The 24,477-nt window shown below is 35.9% G+C and overlaps 2 protein-coding genes across 2 annotated transcripts; both read left to right on the top strand.

Moving 5' to 3' along the window:
• The first annotated feature begins 225 nt into the window (after window positions 1-225).
• Window positions 226-12,569, top strand: LOC106964828 (proteolipid protein 2-like). Its single transcript, XM_015060543.1, has 5 exons — window positions 226-577; window positions 9,040-9,195; window positions 9,297-9,395; window positions 11,728-11,821; window positions 12,327-12,569. Exons 1-5 carry the CDS (start codon window positions 479-481, stop codon window positions 12,338-12,340), a joined length of 462 nt encoding a protein of 153 aa, XP_014916029.1. The 5' UTR covers window positions 226-478; the 3' UTR covers window positions 12,341-12,569.
• Window positions 12,570-16,023: 3,454 nt separating this feature from the next.
• Window positions 16,024-19,787, top strand: LOC106964822 (proteolipid protein 2-like). Its single transcript, XM_015060537.1, has 5 exons — window positions 16,024-16,037; window positions 16,203-16,413; window positions 16,515-16,613; window positions 18,946-19,039; window positions 19,545-19,787. The coding sequence occupies exons 1-5, from the start codon at window positions 16,024-16,026 to the stop codon at window positions 19,556-19,558; spliced, it is 432 nt and encodes a 143-aa protein (XP_014916023.1). The 3' UTR covers window positions 19,559-19,787.
• The last annotated feature ends 4,690 nt before the right edge of the window (window positions 19,788-24,477 follow it).

Here is a 24,477-nt window from a genome sequence, read left to right on the forward strand (position 1 = left end):
AAGCATTTGATATGGTTTCGTGCACCGTTTAACTGGAAAAATAATACTAAAATTAATAATAAAATAATATAAAACCAGCGAGATGCGTGACTACGAGGCGAGCGCGAAAGCTCCTCACCGGGTTGAAGCTGCATGATGATGCACTTCTGTCACCAGACTGCATAATCTGGCTCTAACACAATGTGGTAGCATGTTGCCATGAGCGGCGCTCCATACTCAGGGGAAACGCCAACGCCCTGCATACAGTCCGCTGGCCCCGCCCTGCTTTAACAGACTCGCAGCAGTTTATTTCTCAGAGACTTTTTCGTCAGACTGCTCTCTTCTCTCCACTTGCTTAAACTAAAGCTCCACTCAAACACACTGGGGAACTGCTTCTTTCCTGAAATATCTCATCTAAGGACAACTTTTGCTCATCCAAACTCGCTCTTTTACCAGAGGGACGCTACTTTAAGGCCTCCACGTTACTTTTTCTCCCAGGATGGCTGCTGATACAACCGAGAATTCCTCTGCGGGCGTCGTGGAGAAGCTGAAAAGTTACGTGCGGACCCAGAAAGGCACCATCCTCGCTGCAGAAATTGTGAGTTTACAGTGGAAACAAAGTGACTCTTAAGCTCATAAAGCTGGCTGTGGCACGTTTTTACAAATCACGTGTGGCTGCTGCAAACAATTAATATTTAATGGATTATTAGGAGTTAATGTTGGTACTGATTTTCAGGCTGAAGGAGAAGCAGATCTGAGTGATCGATGTGAGTGAGGGCAGAAGGGATGAGAAATGCATGTGGTTTGTGGGGGAGTTGAAGGTTGAGGGACGGAAGTAAAGGGTTTCCACCTGTCACAAGCACATTTGACACTAAAGAGCTAAATACTGAGGAAAATTCAAGGCAATACACAAATACTTTATTAATCCCAAAGGGAAATTAAATGTTGTTGTAGCTCATTAATTTAGATTCTTCAAAGGGTCAAAAAATAGCATAATGTTGGAACGGTACACTGTGAAAACACAAGATCTGATAAAGTAGTTTTGGTTTAGTTTCTACTGCAAATATCTTAGCAGAATGGTAAGATATAGGAGCTCGATTTGAGTCAACAATTCCTTAATATTGATTGGTTCAACTCAGATTATTTCTGTTCTGCACAGTTTGCATGTTCTCCCTGTGCATGCATGGGTTTTCTCTGGGTACTCCGGTTTCCTCCCACAGTCCAAAAACATGACTATCAGGTTAATTGGCCTCTCCAAATTGCCCCTGGGTGTGAGTGTGTGTGTGCATGGTTGTTTGTCTCTGTGTTGCCCTGCGACAGGTGACCTGGCGACCTGTCCAGGGTGAACCCTGCCTCTCGCCCGGAACGATAGCTGGAGATAGGCACCAGCACCTCCCGACCCCACTGAGGGACAAGGGTGTAAAGAAAATGGATGGATGGACTTTTTGTCAAAAATCATCAATACACATCAAATATGTTGGTCAATTTTCCATTTATTAATCTTCAAAAGTGACTCTAAACTGGAGGTTTGATTTAAAGGAACGTAGTTTTTCCATTAATAGTCCATGATTAAAGAATTATTTACTGAAAATAAGCTCCTAGATCTGTTTGGTCTTATTTCAAGTTTACTAAGATATTTGCACTTGAAACTAGACAAAATACTTTGTTAAATTTTTGTTTTTGCAGTTTATGTGTAAGAGAAAGTCGACCCTGAGCACACAGTCGTCCTGGTGGTGGCACAATCATGCTGCGGGATCAGATTATACTGGTCTTATGGGATAAAACGATGATGTAATTGTTTTTATTGATTAAAACTAAATCATAATTGTTCCAACAGTAGTAGTTGTCTATTACTTCATTCAAGAAAACAGGTTCAGCAGTATTTTTCTTGCACTTATTGTGCAGAATATATATTTTTTTCTGTTCTGCTCTTTGTGGAGAAACAGATAAGCTTATTTGCTGGACATCTTGTTGCTAGCCAGCTGTAGTTTTAAAACAGCTTCACGTTAATGAGAGGGACATGTTTATACAGAAATGGTGTGAAAGGGTGACCAAATTTAGGAAAGGAAAAAAGTTGATATTCCTCCTTTGATTCAGCTGACTGGCAGTGCGAAGAAGCAACTCTTTAAACTAATGCTATACTGGGATAAACAAGATAAAAAATTCCTGCTGTAACTTTATAAAACCTTAATATACTTGATGCCATCCCATGTGTCTCTTCTTTTCTTTAAATATGAACAGTATAAATAGGCAATGGACATCAGGTACCTTTAAACTAATTATATCAGCACATCTTGCTTTGGTTAGCTAGCAGATTCGTAACCACAACAGTGAGAATGGAACAACTCAAGCAACACCTGAAAAGAAATCTGCGGTCATGGTAAAAAGCAGCCACTTCATGTCAGGGAACCTTGTCTCATTTCTGTTCTTAACCACCGTTTTTTTTGTTGTTTTGTTTTGTTTTTCATGGATGAATGCGTTTGTTTGCATTTCATAGTGGTGTGAGTCTCTTTGACCTCCATTATTTGCGTAGGTTTTGTATTTACTGTTGTTGAGATTACCGTAACTTCTTTATATATTTAAACGCACTTGCTGGTTCGGTGGAGTCTTATCTGCAATTTGCAATTCTGTCGTAACTGCAAACGTCTTCAGAGTCTCACTCTTTCGATGCTGTTGAGTTCATGGGAGTTAGGAATCACAGCCGCTCCTGGGTGATTAAAAACTATGAATATTGGAGACTCCCTCTTGACAAAGTGCTTATAAAAACAGCCTGTTTTATAGTTCAAACACCAAATATACTGTAACATGCATTAATTCACTCAGTGAAAACCATCTGAAGAAGAAGCTATGTCACTTTTTGATTAGCTGCTTTATTAAAGCCAGTCAATAGTGTATCAGCCACAGTCATTCAAGGGTATTTCCACTTTTCAAGCTGTATTTTCTCTAGAATATTAAAAAAAAAAAAAAAAAAAAATCCACAAACGATTCTAAATCACGTTCCATAGAGCAATTTGTGTCCAGGTAAGTCCGTGACTTCTAAATCGCGAATTGGAGGAGGTCTTCACTGTTTAGTTTTTACAGTTTCCGATAAGTTTTGATGTGCTCAGAGAATGATATTGACGTATTAACAAAACATAAACCTGATCAGAAGCGATAGTTCTTCTATTTTCCTTGTTCTTTAGGTAAACAGTGACATTTTATTCAATTGTTGACACAGTTTTGTGTAGTTAGTCCTAAGAGCTGTGGCTAAGTTGAAGGAGAAACGTGTGTAAATATGAAAAGTAATGATGCAGTTAAGCTATGGCCAGATGTTGAAGCCTAATCAGCAACGTCATGTTATATGAGATATATTTTCTATTGCTTATTTTAAGAGTGAGAGACTTCTAAAAATCAATGCTTCTAAAAAAAATACACCCGGTTGTTTTTTTTGTTTTTTTTTATCAATAAGTTTATGTGTTTTAATGTCTGGTAAATGAGCCTTTCCAAAAACCTTCTGAACGTAACGTCACAAATCAGCAGATTCTGCCCCTCACCTAGCAACCGCAGTGAAGCCCAGCCCATTACCTAGCAACCGCAGTGAAGCCCAGCCTGTTACCTAGCAACCTAAACTGAGTTCCAGCGTGTTTTTCAGCTGGTTTTACCACTTTGTGCGCTGTGTGATAGCTGCTGGAAAAGAAATGTTTTGTTGTTGACTTACCATCCAGAAACAATTTGCTATGTTCTTGTTGACTAAAATCTAATTTTCTCAGAATAATTTTGGGCTTTGTATCGTTGTTAGACCTGTCCTAACCAGTTCAAAGTAGTATAATGGGTCACCTTTGATGTTGTGTTCACAAACAATCATTGAAAAAGACTAATATCCGCTAATTCATTTACAAAATGTTAAGATTTCCTTGTATTGTTTTTTTTTAATCTGAGACACAATTTGAAATTAAAATGGCTCCAAATTAAGTTTAGATTAAATTAACATGTGTGATGGACAAACTGTCCGGTGTGAATTAGGAGGATATTCAGCAGCTGTAAACTCTGCTTATGCCTTAGGCCATTGTAATATTGGTTTACTAGAAAATCATTTTGGTAAACTGAAGTTATTTCCAGTAGAAAATAACTTCTACTGTTGTTAGCTAGCACCTACAGCTAAGTAAATGTAAAACTGCGTTTTTTGAAAGCAAGAAAAACCCTCAGTCTGTGCCTCCCTGGAAAAAGGGTCTGCTGTCCCAAACGGAACAAGCTAATTTTAAAGACGGCCTCTCTGAACTCCACCCACTGTAAAAGTTTCCCCTTCGTTTCTTTTTTTTTTCATGAGGTAGTAATGGAAACTCCAGACTGGTGTGACGATTAGGCCTTGGAACAAGGAATCCATGAAGCGATTAACCCGGATCTCTGCCGCCGCTCCATTCAAGGATGACTTCAGGCAGAGAAATCCTCCCTCTATCAGGCAGGATTTCTGAAATAGTTTAGAAAACATTCACAGCTCCCAGAACTCCCCAGGACAAAAACAGGATGGAGAATATTTTATTGCTAACTATGGGGACTTTCAGTTTGGTCGGAAATGGGCCTCTTAGTATCAGTTGCTGGGAATACTGGTGTAAAACTGGCGAATGTGAAGATCTAATCATCGTTTATTTCACGTGGAATGACTTCTCCGCCTGTTAGTCATGATGATTGTGTTGGAACATGTTTAAATTGCAAATTAATGTGCAAGTCATACACACCAACTGAAGGGAGTGCACATTTTCTTCATCATGACTATCTCTGCAGAGATGAGCTGGAATGACCGATCTGAACCGTAACGTTAAAAACATCAGCATGTCCATTTCTAAAGCTTGTCTTTTCCAGGTCTGTTTAGACTTGTAGCTCACAACAGTTGTATTTATTTCCAAAAGATAAATTGAAGCCTGAAAAAAACTCAGATATTGTGTTTTGAAACGCCAAACTTTGGCATCAGTAACTAAAACAATGTCCATCCAAGAGAAAAGTGGTGACAGAAAAGTGCCCAGTTCAAATTTGAGGTTATAAAATGAGGGATTGTATGGCAATCTGAGCAGTTTGGAGACTCAACAAACCAGCACCCTACAGAGAGATTTCAAAGAAATTCTCTATGGTGAACCTGATCAACATGTAATTATTCACAAAACTTGAAATATAAATTCTAAAATATTTGTCGGCATAGATGTAATTTGTGCTCCCATTCTGACCAGCATTGTTACTTTGATGGGTATGTGTCTGTATTTATATTTTTCCAAACGGCTGTCACCAAAGTAGTTCATGTTTTATGATACTAATGAAACTGAGGCAATGCATGGAAGGAAAGCTAAAATACTCTCCTTTAAGACTGCGACTAATTATTTTAGTAATCAATTATTCTGTTGGTTATTCTGATGATTAATTGGAAAAAGAAATTTAGAGAAAAACATTTATGTATTTATTTATTTTCTGTCATTTTTAACTGTTCAATACATAAGTGAACATGATAAAAAATATGCAATGCTGAAAAAAAACACTTAAAAAAATTAAATTGCTTAAATTGGCACTTTCTGCACATTTTAACTACTTCAGTGTTTCTTATACAAAATATAAAGAATACAAATATATATAATAATGAACATTTCATTGCCTAAAATGCAATAAAGTTGGTGTATGTTTGACCATCTGAAACAAAGGATAATACAAATACAGTGTAGGGTTACTCTATTAATTAATTTCTTGATTAATCTTAATCTAGGAATATGTCACTTTCGGGATTCCTGGAAGAACATATTTGCATGTAAAGATTTTTTTACATTTTAAAAGGCAAATCTATATGTTTTTGTAAAATTTAGGCTTAACTACTGCTGAGTATGTTGTCCTTTCAGCAAATGTCCTAATTTTGAGTCTGTGTACTCCAGTTAACGATTAATCAATTACTAAATTAGTTGACGATTATTTGAATAATCGATTAACCACAATTAATCTGATTAATCATTTCAGTCACACTCTCATTTCTTAAGCTCAAATATATTTAAAAAATAATTACTGCTCCATCTAACTATCTGTAAATCAAAAAATCTTTCTTGCTAAATGTCATAGCGGCTGCAGTCCCTTCAACGGTCTGGCTGTGGACTTCCTGTTCAGCTACCAGTCCTTTCCTTGGCATAAACTCTTGTTTTATTCCCCCAACTTTGGGATTTTGCTTACAGTCGAGTTAAAAATCCTGGAGCAAAAAGTGTTTCCAGCAGAGAGACTGTTGCAGAAATTTCCCTCCACCCAATCTGTGGTGGTTTCCATGGAGCACGTTCATATTTCCTGCATATATATTCTTCTAAAATATTTGCTGCTACACCATCAATTCAACACATTACCATTTAAAAACTTGATAATTAAGAAAACAAGGTAGAGAGTAAAAGTCTTTGAGAGATTTGTGGCTCAACAATGACTTTTCCTGTTTGAAAATCAATAGCAAGACCAATTTACATTCATTTATCTTTTATACTTTCAAGATTTTAAGCTTTCTGCCTCTAAAATATGACAACACATGCAATTTAAGGTGCCTGTTTAGTTTTATTCCTATGAATTTGCTCAAAGAGTGATGATATAAAACTTCCCTCATGATTTTACTCTCACAATTTCCACTTTCCTTTGTGCTTGGGAGAAAAAAAGTGCTTCAAAATAAAGGCGACTTCCATAGCAACTGTTGCTGTTTGGTTGGTATCTGCACCATGCATGGGCTGAGCTCTTGGGGCTCGTGTTGCGGCTCACTATAATTAGCCAAAAGTTTGCAATAATTTCCCTGTAGTCAGTTTAAAACAAGCAACTCATTATTACACTGATGCCAGTGTACTCCGGCTGAGATCCTGAAACGCTGCGGACAGACCACAGCCTGTGCAGCTCAACATGAAGGTGTCAACAACTCAGAGGCTGGTTTTGTTCTCGGGGAGTCCTCTGTGTGGTATGGTGGGTGTTTTTCTGTATGACGGCCTCTTCAGCCGGCTCTGTCCCGGATAGAGCTCCTTTTGTGCGTTATGGTTTGGCCTCGGCCTCTTCGCTGCCCTACAGAGGCAGCCTGTGCCAGTCCCTGAAACGCATGAACTTCTGATGCCTCTGAGCTGCTGGCTGCCTGTGGGCGGCATGTAAGGTAGTAGTGACAGATGTGAGCCTGGTGTCTGCTCAGTTCGGTCATGCCTGTATCATGTAGACTGCAGTGATTTGACACTGTTGGCCAAGCTGTCTGTGCCTTAGAATAAAACCGTGCAATGTGTAAGACAAGCTTGTAGTCATAGCTGGAGGGCTGAAGACATTTTATTGCTGTAGTCTGCAATTTTACCTCCAGATGGCATTAAACTCTACTTACTGATCCTTCAATAACACAAGTTTACATTTGGCATGCTTTATACTTTTGGGTCTGCTTCTAAAAACAGTCCAAGCACTTAAAAAACACCAAAAAAATCCACCCGTCTTTTGGCAATACTTAGTCCACAGCATTACCAAAATACTGAGGACTAAGTATTTGGCATACTTCGTCTAAATACTTAGTCTTTTGACTAAGTATTTAGTCAAAAGACTAAAAAAGTTCTGTAACTTTGTCAGTTACAGAACTTTGTAACTGGCAAAGGTGTGAACTTTGTCAGTTACAAAGTTCACACCTCCGTGAACTTTGTAACTGACAGTTGCTATGACAACAATAAACAGCGCACAAGCTACAGCTCTTGCTTCGTTCTTAACTAATGAACAAAATAAGTATTACAACTATTACTCGATTACAATTTTTGAGTAATCTACACACCTCTGTGTAATACTAAATTAGATATAACTTCTACAGGGATGTTTACTGTAGTACTTACTGCTGAAGTAGCAAAATTAGCTTAGCTAATTCTTATCCGCTAGCTAAGACGGACATGTAGCCTATGTGTACTTGCTCTACCAGAACCAGAACCTTGTTATTAAAGAGCTCGTACGTCCTTTACAAATCCGTTTAAACATTGATTGTATGCGTCCATAGATTTCAGGTGAAGCTCCTCCATGATGTAAACTCTCTTCATGTTCCCCAAGTAGTGAACTGTATCACAAAATGAGATCGGAGGCAGTTTGTCCTCATTTTCGTCCTCCGTCTCATATGAATTGATCCCAGCAGCGGCCATTTTGTTCATGGATCTTTCTCTCGCACATTGGTCAAGAGTGTCCTCATGTTTTCTTTTCGTTGGTCTCAAAGCCATGGGTCCGTTATACGTTCTCCTATTAAGGTGGCGCATATCACTTCCGGTTCAGACTTTTTGGAATTATGTATAAGCGCAAAAACAACCAAGTATTTTAGGTACATTTTCTTAGTACAGTAGAACTAAAACAAAACTTGTAGATAACCTGTCAAAAAGATATATAAGCTGGTTTTAAGCTAATAATTTCTTAATTTCTCAATACTGGTGGAAAAAGTACTAGTACAACTGGCAGATTATCTCCAAGTGAAGTTTAATCTGCCAGTGGGACGAGTACTTTTCATCAACATTAAGGAAATTAAGGAATTATTGATTTAAAATAAGCTCACATCTTGTTGAAAAGTTACTTGTAAGTTAGCTTTCTTTTATTTGAAATGTACTAACATTTTCTGTAGAACCTGAAGCAAAAACACCTGATAAGATATTGTGGGGGGGGGTTTTTCGGTGCGGTCAGATATACCCATATGTTTCTTTCTTTTTAAATGTTGATACATGTATTTGTACAAAATGTTTCATCTCGCAGCGATTACAGGTCGTCTTTCAGTTTTTATGCAGCAGATTCTTGAAGGAATTTGTTTGGATGTGTGATTGCGTTTGCCCTCACATTTTGAGCCACATTTTAGAAAACAGGCCCATTATGACCTGCAGGCTGTTTGAGTTTATGATTTGTGTGCACTGGCAGCATTTTGCTGATCTGAAAAGAATGCATGCAGATGTTTTTTTTTTTTCCACATAACGGAAAATTGCTGAGGGAACGACCCCTTACTGTAAATCTGTCTGCTTGTTGCAGACCCTCGCAGAAGGTTAAACTTTAAGCCACTGTCTCACTGAGGAACTTTTTTTTTTTTTGCTTGCTTTCTTGTTTTCCCAGGTTCTCAGTCTGATAATCCTCATCTGCTATGCTTCGTCCTGGTATGGCGGCTACACTGCTGTTGCCATCTGCGAGATGTGCTTTGCTATCGTGTTCTTCTGCGTCTTCATGATGAATCTGGACCAGCAGTGTACAGACATCAGCTGGGACTGGAGTGTAAGTTTTTTGTGAGCAAAAGCGTTTTAAAGAAATTCTGCGGCGCGTTGCTCAATGCATTATGTTCTGATTTATTTCTCTTTTTTTTTTTTTTCCTGCAGGACTTTATCCGTGCATTTACTGGCACTCTAGTTTACCTCATCACGTCGCTCATCTGCGTCATCAGAGGAGCCGGGGACGGCGCGCTCATCGCAGGCGGGGTCAGTTCGTTCGTCTGCTCTGAAGCTCCTCATTCTGGGTTTCACTGTTTGTTTCTGACGACCATTTACCATGCGACCTGTTTCTAGGGAGATATGCAGAAAAAAATATGTTCTGTTTACCATGACACAGTGCAGTTATTTCTCACAAGAATCTGATAACATCCCACATTTCCTTCCTGTTCAGCTTCAAAGATAACTGTAGTTATTTTCAAAAGGCTTCACTTTGAAGGCTTTTATCAGAGTGTGATAAACTGAATGTTGGCACCAGGGTCATAATGGTGTTGAGGTTTTCATTATAGTTTTGTTGTAGCAGTTTGTTGGTCTAATTCATTTAGTTTTATTTAGTTTTTAGTGTCTGTTTGCTAGTTTCTAATAGTTAGTTTTAGTTTTTTCATATTGTGGTAAATTTTTAGGTGTAGAATTAAAAAAGGTCAAACTCATGTTTTAGAGGTTTCCCTGATTTAATGTGCCTGATTCAACTGATTGCAGTTCAGGAAACGCCTTTCAATCAGTCATCGATTGAAATCAGCTGGGCTGATGCAAGGAAATACCTAAAACATGCAGGCCAGTGTGCCTTGAGGGCCATGGTTGGGAAACACTGATGTAGTGAACGCTCAACAGAAGACGCCATTTAAAAAAATGTAACCAATTATTGTAGATTAACTCTGTTGTTTCCTCCCAATTTTTGTTGTCGTCGTTTTGCGGACTTGCATAAGTGCCGCTAGAAAGAAAATGGAGAATTGTAATTTGCCGACGTAAACTGCTTGCCTGGGGAAAAAAACGACTTAATTTCATATCAGTTTGAAAGGTTAATTAATAGATTCATTAACAAAAAGTGAAGGATGTAATGTCAGTATGTTTTAGTTTTATAAACACACAATATAGTTCCATTTAGTTACAGTTTTCGCTATTAATTACTGTTTTTATTTATTTCAGTTGATGAAAATGTTTTCTCAATTTGAGTTTTTGTTATTTTGTTAGTTTTAGTTAACTGTCATAACCTTTGTTTGCACACCTTGAAGAGTAGAGTGCAGAGACCATGACATATAGTCAAAACATTTTGGACCACATGCCAAACACGGGACTTTTTCTTCTCCCTGGAATAAAAATCCCCAAATAATTTTATTGTGAATTACTTTCTCTTTATTTTAGCTGCCATACAATAAACTAAACTACAATAAACTTGATTTTCTGAAACAAAATGGAAAAGAATAAATTAATGTAGTTCCCAAAAAGGCCTCAGATAATTTCTGTAACATAAAGGCATTGAATGGGTTGAATGTTTTTGCTGGTTCTTTGTTTAAAAACCTGCCATATTTAGACAAGTTTATTAAATGAGACACCCCTTGTATAGTGGGAAAAGTGGGAAAAAGCACAGAAGTAGAAAAAAGTCTGAATTCAAAACCTTGTATCGACTTGTTCCTTCTCACTGCGTATCCCAGGCAAAAAAAATATTCACAACAGATACTTTAAATCTAACGGGCAAGATTTTACAGGAGCAACAGGGAATAAAATGTTTAAAATGTTTTTTGAGCGTTGCATCAGTACTGCTAATTTCCAACTAAATTCAGATATTATTATTGTTGGATTTCAAAATAAAGCACGCTTCCCTTTTCTTAACCACATCCTTCTGTGCTGTGGATCCCTGGCCAGGTTGCAACACAAGTTTACAACCATCTGCATCCGATCAGGTTGCGACAGAACAACTAAGTTACAGCTTAGCATGTGTACAACGCGAGAATAAAAATAAATTAATGCAAGTGTGGAAAGCATCTTTTCTTTTTTGCTTCATTTGGGCATGAAATGGAAAAAAGAACCGTCATTGCTGGAATCTTTCTTCTGAAAATGTAATAAAATTTTAAAAAACAATGTTTTATGTTAATTAAGCCATAATGTCACAGGAAATAAGTCTGTATGGAACCGAATGATTTATCATAAAATGAAAACCGAAACAATTTAGCTGTTTTGCTCGTGTTGGGCCATTTGAACACGTGGTGGCTCTTTCTATGAACCCAAAGGGAAATTCGTTCTTTGAAAATGTCTGTTGGTGTTTATTTTGCAGTCTGACATGAACAGAGAAGTAACCGAAGAAAGGGATGTAAATAATTAAAATAAAAACTCAGTTTGCCATTAATCTTAATCGACACATAATCAAACTAAAATGACTGAGCAGACTGAACCAAAGCTCAAAGGAAACAAGGTTGATGTCTTTACAAGAATATTTAAAGCAAATACAGATAAATAAATCAACTGGAATCCAAAACATCCTGAAATCCTGACGATGGCTTTTGTTTTAATGTTGATAAAGTTCTTGTTTTGCTGTATTTCTCAGGTGTTTGGCTTGCTCGCGGGTCTCCTGTTTGCATATGACACGTACACCATCTACCTGCAAATCAAGAGCGTCAGGTCGCAAACTGGAGGTTCTGGTAGGAACACAAGTGTTTATTCATCCAAAATCTCCCCTGTGACACAAACACTACAAAAACAAACTCTTACCAAGCATTTTTGTCCAGAAATCACACCAAACTAACTTAAAAGTAACTTTTCAGAACGAAATGGGAGCTTGTTTTAAGTCAGTAATCCTTAAATATTGATACAAAGTTCCAGTTCCATTGTCATATTTTATGGTTTATAGCAAGACATTTTTCCAATGAGTGAAAAAAACTTCTACCAATGGAACCGATATCTTTTCCCAAATTTTAAGGAATCATTTACTTAAAACAAGCTTCTATATCTTGCTGAAAAGTTACTTGTAAGTTAGTTTTGTCTTATTTCAAGTTTAATACTACATTTGGACTAGAAGCTTGTCCAAACGTATTTGGTAATATTTTGTGTTTTTGCAGTGAGCCTCTTGCAGTATATATATATTTTTCCTGTTGGTATATAAAGCATGCTCACTTTCCTGATGCACTTTTCTACATTAATTTCCAGGTAGCCCAGCTTAAACAGTCCACGCATCTGTTATCGACGCTGCAGGAACACAAAAACAGAGAAGAGCGGCTCAGTGAGGGGAGATGGACAGTAAAATGACCAGGTCACAGTTTTAATCATTGCAGCTGTATGGTGTGAACAAATGAGAAGTATTTTAGAGCCGTGCTTGAGAGGAATACCACAGAACCAAAGGGAGAGGCACTATACTGTACATCTGTGTCTGCATGTGTGCTGCGGCGGGAATAAAACCCAAGTTTTGTTCCGACCAAGACAGACCATCGACTAAACAGCAAAACCTGATATTAATAAGGTAACAAAAGACTGTTTGGTGTCTTCAAATTGCTTTTCTAATACTTTTCTCTACTGTTAATGGACTGCTGTAGGAAATATTAATCGTGTTATTTGGACTTCAGAAGTAACTGACACATTAGGAGTTATTTAAAAACCGAATAATATTCGTCTTGTCATTGCTGTCAATATTTTTTTTTTTCGTAAAAGTGTTTTCAGTCAGTTAAATATTATAAAGCACAGTCTCTGTTTTTTATGAGGGGTTTTGTTAAGAGGTCATGAGCAATAAATATGTCACCAACATCAATTGACTCTCCTGGTATTTTCACTTTGATAAAACTTTGAGCTAAGCTAACGACTCATCAGGTTGGCTCCTTGCAAAAACTTTTTTCTTTTATTTTCTATAAATAACTTTCGTCTCAACAAACACAACAAAAACCTCTTTATTTCATGTGGAAATAAAGAGGTCAATTTAAACGACTTTCCAAGATGAGTTAAAAAGAGAGAAACGTTTGAAACTTCATGACAGCTTTTGACTGCATTCCAACCGCCTTTTACAGCTTTGGTAAAATATTTGGTAAAAATTTTACCAAATATTTTGGTCTAGTTTCTAGTAAAACATCCCAGTACACTTGAAATAAGACAAAACTAACTTAGAATAGATTTTCAGCAAGAAATGGTAGCTTGTTTAGTAATTAATTAATACAGATGAAAAAGCACTACTTCCTTTGGCAGATCATTTCACTTGCATCGGAAAAATGTCTTAAGTGAAATAATCTGAAAATCAACTAGTTCTTCTTCATCAATATTAAACCATTGACTTAAAACAAGCTCGTATTTCTTTCTAAATAAATTAATTAGAAACTAGACCAAACACTCCTGGTAAGATTTTGTGTTTTTGCTGCGAAGATGCTCATATTTTATGGGTTTCCGTGAAGCTAATGTGGACGGTTAGAGAAACAGTCACGTAAATGCACCATGCTAAGCGCTACTAGCTAACTCTTTGGTGTGGAAGTTGTTACTACGACTAAAACAAACAATCAACGAGCTACTTCCAATATCGCTGTGGTGTTAATAAATTAGAGATGTAAGAACATATTTAAAAGAAAATGGCCCTTTTAAATGTCATTTATTCGGACATTAGGAGAGTGAGAAGGCGCATAGCTATTAGCGGCTAACAGAACAACAGTGGTGCTGGATTCAGTTGGTCGGAAAAATCCGTCTTAGGTTTGACACTGATACTGTTTAGTTTATAATCTCCTGCTTTTGTAAAGCATTTTGTTTCAATTATTTTGCCACAACCTTTTTTGGTACTGAAGTAAAGAAAATTATCCTTGAAATAAGGGACTATTTAGAGCAGTAAACCACGGAGACTTTTTTCATCCACTTTTGGTAGAAAGAAAGAGACAAAAAACCATCATGCAAATGGAAATTATCAAACTCTTGCTATTAATTGATTTATTGCTTACAGGTTTAATTGGCTATCAGCAACATATGATTTGTAGAGGTATTATTATTTGGCATGAGCACTAGCAGAAGAACAGCATTTTAGGACTTCATGTCTCAGAAAACATCAGACACCAAAAAAGCATCGATTCCCAGACAATTAACCATAAAAAGACCAAACGGATTCAAAGGTTGGTATGCTACTGATTAAAACTTGCGATATTGTCACTCCAGAGGGCGCCGTTGCCTCAATACATACAGCTTAACCTTCCAGTTAACCTTCCAGGACTGGTAACGCTGGGAATTTTCCAACATTTTTATTTGTATGAAGCAAACGGAAGCAATAAAAACCAAGTTTGAACCCTAATTTTTACAGCAACCTCCATATCTGATGCTACATTACTCAGAACATAATTTAAAACGTTATTCCTACAATTATTCATCTTCCAATCTCTGTTTTATCAAAGTGAGTAATCTGGAAGTTATCTACTGCAAGGAGGACATTGACAGCTCATAACCTTTTAACTAAATCTTTGAAAAAAAAACAAACAACAAAAACAAATCTATTTTCAATTTCATTTCATGTAGTTGTACTTCCATCATTTTTCACTTTTTTGATTTCTGAGTCCTAAACAATTAATGGGTTCTGTGGTTATTTGTCAATACTGTTCTTTTGGTTTGGTTTTGAGAACATATTTCTGTTTTTTATATATTTGATATTGACTCATCCTCAGATGATCGACACCACACAGATTATGTCATCCTCTCTCATGTTCACTCATCGTTTTATTCTTCCTCAGGTTATGATTTTTTTCATACATCTGTAACACATTTTGTAAAGATTGAAAGCCATCTTTCTGTTGAGATTTTTTTTGTAGTGTCCCTGTTTTCCTAAAAAGAGACAGAAGGTTATAAATGTGTTGTTGGAGGACAGTGTGTTGGAGGAAAATCTTGTCATTCTAATGTTTTTTTTCTAACAATGTGCAGTCTGTCTCTTTAAATTCAGATTATTGTTTGCTTTGAGAAATAAACTGTCATTACAACAAAGAGTATTAGCATTTATATCTTTTGTCCCGAGTTTCTTCCATTTGATTGTTGTGTGTGGGTTTTAGGTTGTTGTTCTTCTTATTGCCGCTAGATGGAGCCAGTCAGTAACTGATTATCAAATGTGTGACATTTAAAGACGCAAAATCACCAGAGTTACAGGTAACTGGCTACATTTATTCAGTTACACTTGAGTAACTTTTTTTAAATGTACTTTTAGGAGTATTTTTGCTACGCTGTGCTTTTTACTTTTTTTTTTAGTAATTTTATTATGAAGTATTTCTACTCTTATTTGAGTAACATGTCTGGATTTTCTACACACTCAGTGAAAAACAAACAGAATTTGTCAGACACCGTTTTGGTTAAAAGTTTTATGCATTTTTGTGCATAAAACTTTTTTTGGAAAACAAAGTATTTTGCCTGATTTTGTTACTTTTTTGCTACTTATATGAATATTTGTCATATTTGTCCTTAAAATACCAAAACTTCCACTTAACCTTATATGTTGCTCTGTCTGATGATGTGATTTTAAATATTAAATGATTGACCATTTGATCAGTTGCTCAGTAACTGAGTAGACTTTNGGAATTATTGATTTAAAATAAGCTCACATCTTGTTGAAAAGTTACTTGTAAGTTAGCTTTCTTTTATTTGAAATGTACTAACATTTTCTGTAGAACCTGAAGCAAAAACACCTGATAAGATATTGTGGGGGGGGGTTTTTCGGTGCGGTCAGATATACCCATATGTTTCTTTCTTTTTAAATGTTGATACATGTATTTGTACAAAATGTTTCATCTCGCAGCGATTACAGGTCGTCTTTCAGTTTTTATGCAGCAGATTCTTGAAGGAATTTGTTTGGATGTGTGATTGCGTTTGCCCTCACATTTTGAGCCACATTTTAGAAAACAGGCCCATTATGACCTGCAGGCTGTTTGAGTTTATGATTTGTGTGCACTGGCAGCATTTTGCTGATCTGAGAAGAATGCATGCAGATGTTTTTTTTTTTTCCACATAACGGAAAATTGCTGAGGGAACGACCCCTTACTGTAAATCTGTCTGCTTGTTGCAGACCCTCGCAGAAGGTTAAACTTTAAGCCACTGTCTCACTGAGGAACTTTTTTTTTTTTTGCTTGCTTTCTTGTTTTCCCAGGTTCTCAGTCTGATAATCCTCATCTGCTATGCTTCGTCCTGGTATGGCGGCTACACTGCTGTTGCCATCTGCGAGATGTGCTTTGCTATCGTGTTCTTCTGCGTCTTCATGATGAATCTGGACCAGCAGTTTACAGCCATCAGCTGGGTCTGGAGTGTAAGTTTTTTGTGAGCAAAAGCGTTTTAAAGAAATTCTGCGGCGCGTTGCTCAATGCATTATGTTCTGATTTATTTCTCTTTTTTTTTTTTTTCCTGCAGGACTTTATCCGTGCATTTACTGGCACTCTAGTTTACCTCATCACGTCGCTCATCTGCGTCATCAGAGGAGCCGGGGACGGCGCGCTCATCGCAGGCGGGGTCAGTTCGTTCGTCTGCTCTGAAGCTCCTCATTCTGGGTTTCACTGTTTGTTTCTGACGACCATTTACCATGCGACCTGTTTCTAGGGAGATATGCAGAAAAAAATATGTTCTGTTTACCATGACACAGTGCAGTTATTTCTCACAAGAATCTGATAACATCCCACATTTCCTTCCTGTTCAGCTTCAAAGATAACTGTAGTTATTTTCAAAAGGCTTCACTTTGAAGGCTTTTATCAGAGTGTGATAAACTGAATGTTGGCACCAGGGTCATAATGGTGTTGAGGTTTTCATTATAGTTTTGTTGTAGCAGTTTGTTGGTCTAATTCATTTAGTTTTATTTAGTTTTTAGTGTCTGTTTGCTAGTTTCTAATAGTTAGTTTTAGTTTTTTCATATTGTGGTAAATTTTTAGGTGTAGAATTAAAAAAGGTCAAACTCATGTTTTAGAGGTTTCCCTGATTTAATGTGCCTGATTCAACTGATTGCAGTTCAGGAAACGCCTTTCAATCAGTCATCGATTGAAATCAGCTGGGCTGATGCAAGGAAATACCTAAAACATGCAGGCCAGTGTGCCTTGAGGGCCATGGTTGGGAAACACTGATGTAGTGAACGCTCAACAGAAGACGCCATTTAAAAAAATGTAACCAATTATTGTAGATTAACTCTGTTGTTTCCTCCCAATTTTTGTTGTCGTCGTTTTGCGGACTTGCATAAGTGCCGCTAGAAAGAAAATGGAGAATTGTAATTTGCCGACGTAAACTGCTTGCCTGGGGAAAAAAACGACTTAATTTCATATCAGTTTGAAAGGTTAATTAATAGATTCATTAACAAAAAGTGAAGGATGTAATGTCAGTATGTTTTAGTTTTATAAACACACAATATAGTTCCATTTAGTTACAGTTTTCGCTATTAATTACTGTTTTTATTTATTTCAGTTGATGAAAATGTTTTCTCAATTTGAGTTTTTGTTATTTTGTTAGTTTTAGTTAACTGTCATAACCTTTGTTTGCACACCTTGAAGAGTAGAGTGCAGAGACCATGACATATAGTCAAAACATTTTGGACCACATGCCAAACACGGGACTTTTTCTTCTCCCTGGAATAAAAATCCCCAAATAATTTTATTGTGAATTACTTTCTCTTTATTTTAGCTGCCATACAATAAACTAAACTACAATAAACTTGATTTTCTGAAACAAAATGGAAAAGAATAAATTAATGTAGTTCCCAAAAAGGCCTCAGATAATTTCTGTAACATAAAGGCATTGAATGGGTTGAATGTTTTTGCTGGTTCTTTGTTTAAAAACCTGCCATATTTAGACAAGTTTATTAAATGAGACACCCCTTGTATAGTGGGAAAAGTGGGAAAAAGCACAGAAGTAGAAAAAAGTCTGAATTCAAAACCTTGTATCGACTTGTTCCTTCTCACTGCGTATCCCAGGCAAAAAAAATATTCACAACAGATACTTTAAATCTAACGGGCAAGATTTTACAGGAGCAACAGGGAATAAAATGTTTAAAATGTTTTTTGAGCGTTGCATCAGTACTGCTAATTTCCAACTAAATTCAGATATTATTATTGTTGGATTTCAAAATAAAGCACGCTTCCCTTTTCTTAACCACATCCTTCTGTGCTGTGGATCCCTGGCCAGGTTGCAACACAAGTTTACAACCATCTGCATCCGATCAGGTTGCGACAGAACAACTAAGTTACAGCTTAGCATGTGTACAACGCGAGAATAAAAATAAATTAATGCAAGTGTGGAAAGCATCTTTTCTTTTTTGCTTCATTTGGGCATGAAATGGAAAAAAGAACCGTCATTGCTGGAATCTTTCTTCTGAAAATGTAATAAAATTTTAAAAAACAATGTTTTATGTTAATTAAGCCATAATGTCACAGGAAATAAGTCTGTATGGAACCGAATGATTTATCATAAAATGAAAACCGAAACAATTTAGCTGTTTTGCTCGTGTTGGGCCATTTGAACACGTGGTGGCTCTTTCTATGAACCCAAAGGGAAATTCGTTCTTTGAAAATGTCTGTTGGTGTTTATTTTGCAGTCTGACATGAACAGAGAAGTAACCGAAGAAAGGGATGTAAATAATTAAAATAAAAACTCAGTTTGCCATTAATCTTAATCGACACATAATCAAACTAAAATGACTGAGCAGACTGAACCAAAGCTCAAAGGAAACAAGGTTGATGTCTTTACAAGAATATTTAAAGCAAATACAGATAAATAAATCAACTGGAATCCAAAACATCCTGAAATCCTGACGATGGCTTTTGTTTTAATGTTGATAAAGTTCTTGTTTTGCTGTATTTCTCAGGTGTTTGGCTTGCTCGCGGGTCTCCTGTTTGCATATGACACGTACACCATCTACCTGCAAATCAAGAGCGTCAGGTCGCAAACTGGAGGTTCTGGTAGGAACACAAGTGTTTATTCATCCAAAATCTCCCCTGTGACACAAACACTACAAAAACAAACTCTTACCAAGCATTTTTGTCCAGAAATCACACCAAACTAACTTAAAAGTAACTTTTCAGAACGAAATGGGAGCTTGTTTTAAGTCAGTAATCCTTAAATATTGATACAAAGTTCCAGTTCCATTGTCATATTTTATGGTTTATAGCAAGACATTTTTCCAATGAGTGAAAAAAACTTCTACCAATGGAACCGATATCTTTTCCCAAATTTTAAGGAATCATTTACTTAAAACAAGCTTCTATATCTTGCTGAAAAGTTACTTGTAAGTTAGTTTTGTCTTATTTCAAGTTTAATACTACATTTGGACTAGAAGCTTGTCCAAACGTATTTGGTAATATTTTGTGTTTTTGCAGTGAGCCTCTTGCAGTATATATATATTTTTCCTGTTGGTATATAAAGCATGCTCACTTTCCTGATGCACTTTTCTACATTAATTTCCAGGTAGCCCAGCTTAAACAGTCCACGCATCTGTTATCGACGCTGCAGGAACACAAAAACAGAGAAGAGCGGCTCAGTGAGGGGAGATGGACAGTAAAATGACCAGGTCACAGTTTTAATCATTGCAGCTGTATGGTGTGAACAAATGAGAAGTATTTTAGAGCCGTGCTTGAGAGGAATACCACAGAACCAAAGGGAGAGGCACTATACTGTACATCTGTGTCTGCATGTGTGCTGCGGCGGGAATAAAACCCAAGTTTTGTTCCGACCAAGACAGACCATCGACTAAACAGCAAAACCTGATATTAATAAGGTAACAAAAGACTGTTTGGTGTCTTCAAATTGCTTTTCTAATACTTTTCTCTACTGTTAATGGACTGCTGTAGGAAATATTAATCGTGTTATTTGGACTTCAGAAGTAACTGACACATTAGGAGTTATTTAAAAACCGAATAATATTCGTCTTGTCATTGCTGTCAATATTTTTTTTTTTCGTAAAAGTGTTTTCAGTCAGTTAAATATTATAAAGCACAGTCTCTGTTTTTTATGAGGGGTTTTGTTAAGAGGTCATGAGCAATAAATATGTCACCAACATCAATTGACTCTCCTGGTATTTTCACTTTGATAAAACTTTGAGCTAAGCTAACGACTCATCAGGTTGGCTCCTTGCAAAAACTTTTTTCTTTTATTTTCTATAAATAACTTTCGTCTCAACAAACACAACAAAAACCTCTTTATTTCATGTGGAAATAAAGAGGTCAATTTAAACGACTTTCCAAGATGAGTTAAAAAGAGAGAAACGTTTGAAACTTCATGACAGCTTTTGACTGCATTCCAACCGCCTTTTACAGCTTTGGTAAAATATTTGGTAAAAATTTTACCAAATATTTTGGTCTAGTTTCTAGTAAAACATCCCAGTACACTTGAAATAAGACAAAACTAACTTAGAATAGATTTTCAGCAAGAAATGGTAGCTTGTTTAGTAATTAATTAATACAGATGAAAAAGCACTACTTCCTTTGGCAGATCATTTCACTTGCATCGGAAAAATGTCTTAAGTGAAATAATCTGAAAATCAACTAGTTCTTCTTCATCAATATTAAACCATTGACTTAAAACAAGCTCGTATTTCTTTCTAAATAAATTAATTAGAAACTAGACCAAACACTCCTGGTAAGATTTTGTGTTTTTGCTGCGAAGATGCTCATATTTTATGGGTTTCCGTGAAGCTAATGTGGACGGTTAGAGAAACAGTCACGTAAATGCACCATGCTAAGCGCTACTAGCTAACTCTTTGGTGTGGAAGTTGTTACTACGACTAAAACAAACAATCAACGAGCTACTTCCAATATCGCTGTGGTGTTAATAAATTAGAGATGTAAGAACATATTTAAAAGAAAATGGCCCTTTTAAATGTCATTTATTCGGACATTAGGAGAGTGAGAAGGCGCATAGCTATTAGCGGCTAACAGAACAACAGTGGTGCTGGATTCAGTTGGTCGGAAAAATCCGTCTTAGGTTTGACACTGATACTGTTTAGTTTATAATCTCCTGCTTTTGTAAAGCATTTTGTTTCAATTATTTTGCCACAACCTTTTTTGGTACTGAAGTAAAGAAAATTATCCTTGAAATAAGGGACTATTTAGAGCAGTAAACCACGGAGACTTTTTTCATCCACTTTTGGTAGAAAGAAAGAGACAAAAAACCATCATGCAAATGGAAATTATCAAACTCTTGCTATTAATTGATTTATTGCTTACAGGTTTAATTGGCTATCAGCAACATATGATTTGTAGAGGTATTATTATTTGGCATGAGCACTAGCAGAAGAACAGCATTTTAGGACTTCATGTCTCAGAAAACATCAGACACCAAAAAAGCATCGATTCCCAGACAATTAACCATAAAAAGACCAAACGGATTCAAAGGTTGGTATGCTACTGATTAAAACTTGCGATATTGTCACTCCAGAGGGCGCCGTTGCCTCAATACATACAGCTTAACCTTCCAGTTAACCTTCCAGGACTGGTAACGCTGGGAATTTTCCAACATTTTTATTTGTATGAAGCAAACGGAAGCAATAAAAACCAAGTTTGAACCCTAATTTTTACAGCAACCTCCATATCTGATGCTACATTACTCAGAACATAATTTAAAACGTTATTCCTACAATTATTCATCTTCCAATCTCTGTTTTATCAAAGTGAGTAATCTGGAAGTTATCTACTGCAAGGAGGACATTGACAGCTCATAACCTTTTAACTAAATCTTTGAAAAAAAAACAAACAACAAAAACAAATCTATTTTCAATTTCATTTCATGTAGTTGTACTTCCATCATTTTTCACTTTTTTGATTTCTGAGTCCTAAACAATTAATGGGTTCTGTGGTTATTTGTCAATACTGTTCTTTTGGTTTGGTTTTGAGAACATATTTCTGTTTTTTATATATTTGATATTGACTCATCCTCAGATGATCGACACCACACAGATTATGTCATCCTCTCTCATGTTCACTCATCGTTTTATTCTTCCTCAGGTTATGATTTTTTTCATACATCTGTAACACATTTTGTAAAGATTGAAAGCCATCTTTCTGTTGAGATTTTTTTTGTAGTGTCCCTGTTTTCCTAAAAAGAGACAGAAGGTTATAAATGTGTTGTTGGAGGACAGTGTGTTGGAGGAAAATCTTGTCATTCTAATGTTTTTTTTCTAACAATGTGCAGTCTGTCTCTTTAAATTCAGATTATTGTTTGCTTTGAGAAATAAACTGTCATTACAACAAAGAGTATTAGCATTTATATCTTTTGTCCCGAGTTTCTTCCATTTGATTGTTGTGTGTGGGTTTTAGGTTGTTGTTCTTCTTATTGCCGCTAGATGGAGCCAGTCAGTAACTGATTATCAAATGTGTGACATTTAAAGACGCAAAATCACCAGAGTTACAGGTAACTGGCTACATTTATTCAGTTACACTTGAGTAACTTTTTTTAAATGTACTTTTAGGAGTATTTTTGCTACGCTGTGCTTTTTACTTTTTTTTTTAGTAATTTTATTATGAAGTATTTCTACTCTTATTTGAGTAACATGTCTGGATTTTCTACACACTCAGTGAAAAACAAACAGAATTTGTCAGACACCGTTTTGGTTAAAAGTTTTATGCATTTTTGTGCATAAAACTTTTTTTGGAAAACAAAGTATTTTGCCTGATTTTGTTACTTTTTTGCTACTTATATGAATATTTGTCATATTTGTCCTTAAAATACCAAAACTTCCACTTAACCTTATATGTTGCTCTGTCTGATGATGTGATTTTAAATATTAAATGATTGACCATTTGATCAGTTGCTCAGTAACTGAGTAGACTTTCTTTTTTTCTAAATACTTTTTTACTCTTACTTGAGAAATAATAGTTATTTTTACTTGAGTAATTTCTTGGATGGCTACTTTATATTTTTGCTTAAGTAAAAATATGTTGAAGTAGCGCTACTCTTACTTGAGTCAAATTTTTGGGTACTCCCAGAATCAACTGAGTAGTTTTGTAACACCTGTTGTTGGTTTAATGGATAAAAACAAATTATCTCACATAGATTCACATAGTGAGGATCTCAGTTCATGCAGACAGTATTCACATGGGATCTCTAATCTCATCTGATTTTCATTTTTTACAGAGAGTGCATCCATTCTGCCCCCATGCTTCATTCTGAGATTACATTGTTTTATGTTTTTTTTATTATTATTATTAAAATCCCTTCCTTTTGTTTAGTACCTTTCAATTGCATTCATGTTATTTTTAAAGCCCTGCACAGGAACGATAATCCCCTTTTTGGGATCATGCCAGCATTCACCAAACTGCTTCCGAGGCTTTTTAAAAGCATGATGATGATATTCCCCAAACTGACTTTTATTTATTTATTTATTTATTTTCAGATTTCTTTTTGGAATGATTTTTTATCTTATTTCAAAATTTAATTCAAAGGATATATTTACAGTGATGGAGTCACTATAAAATCAGAGGAACTGGCGTGGAAACATCTATTCCCAGAGAACAAAATGGAGGTTATAAATTAATAGATGTAGCTACAGGACTTACTATTATTTTTATTATTCCCTAATTTGTAAACAGTTTTAAGCATACAGTAAATCAAAACCAAATAGAAAAATTAATAAAACAGCATATGCTTTTATGCAAAGTAAGCCTTTTATTTAGACATAAAAAATAAAGTAATGATTATATAATTAGATAGTATATATTTTTGTGACTATTCTTTAAAGGTGTGTTCAATTAATTTAAATTTCAATGTCAATAAACACATGATACATTTTTGTAATTCAATTCAAAAGGTGGACACATTTTATACATATTTATTACACAAAGTGGGATTTTTTTTAGTTATTTCTGCTAATTTGTATGATTATGGATTGAAGCTAATATAAAACCCAACATTTAGTATTCAGTATTACATAAGACCAATTTAAATGAGCACTTTTAATGCAGTAGTGCATTTTTAACCACAGTCTGACCTGCATGATGGTCCAGAATATGATGCATTATATCCTCTAGGAGTGTAAAGCACAAAAGACTTTAAAAATATGTAAACAGAAAGTTGAGAGGAGGAAACAAACGGTGGCATGAATGTCCTTTTTTCAGCCTTAATAAAATTTTTACATCTTATTAGGCAATCAAGTTCCCAGAGTTCATGGGAAAAGAGAAAAGGCACAAAATGAAAGTAGATTTGGTCAACTGGGGTCAACAGGAAGTCCAGGAAAATTTAAAGCACTTTATGCTTCCCTTTGCTAACAAGCGTCATGAGCGTCTCTCTACAGTTTGCACCAAGTCCAGTCACCTCAATATACCACCTAAAGTACAAACAACTGGTTAAATAACTACAATATTATTCTGTGTTTGTTTGAGTAGCACATTGGCCCAAATGCTGTTGA

The sequence above is a fragment of the Poecilia latipinna genome, unplaced genomic scaffold (assembly GCF_001443285.1).
Source record: "Poecilia latipinna isolate Pla-1442-1.1 unplaced genomic scaffold, P_latipinna-1.0 Scaffold1724, whole genome shotgun sequence".
NCBI classification, from domain to species: Eukaryota; Metazoa; Chordata; class Actinopteri; order Cyprinodontiformes; family Poeciliidae; genus Poecilia; species Poecilia latipinna.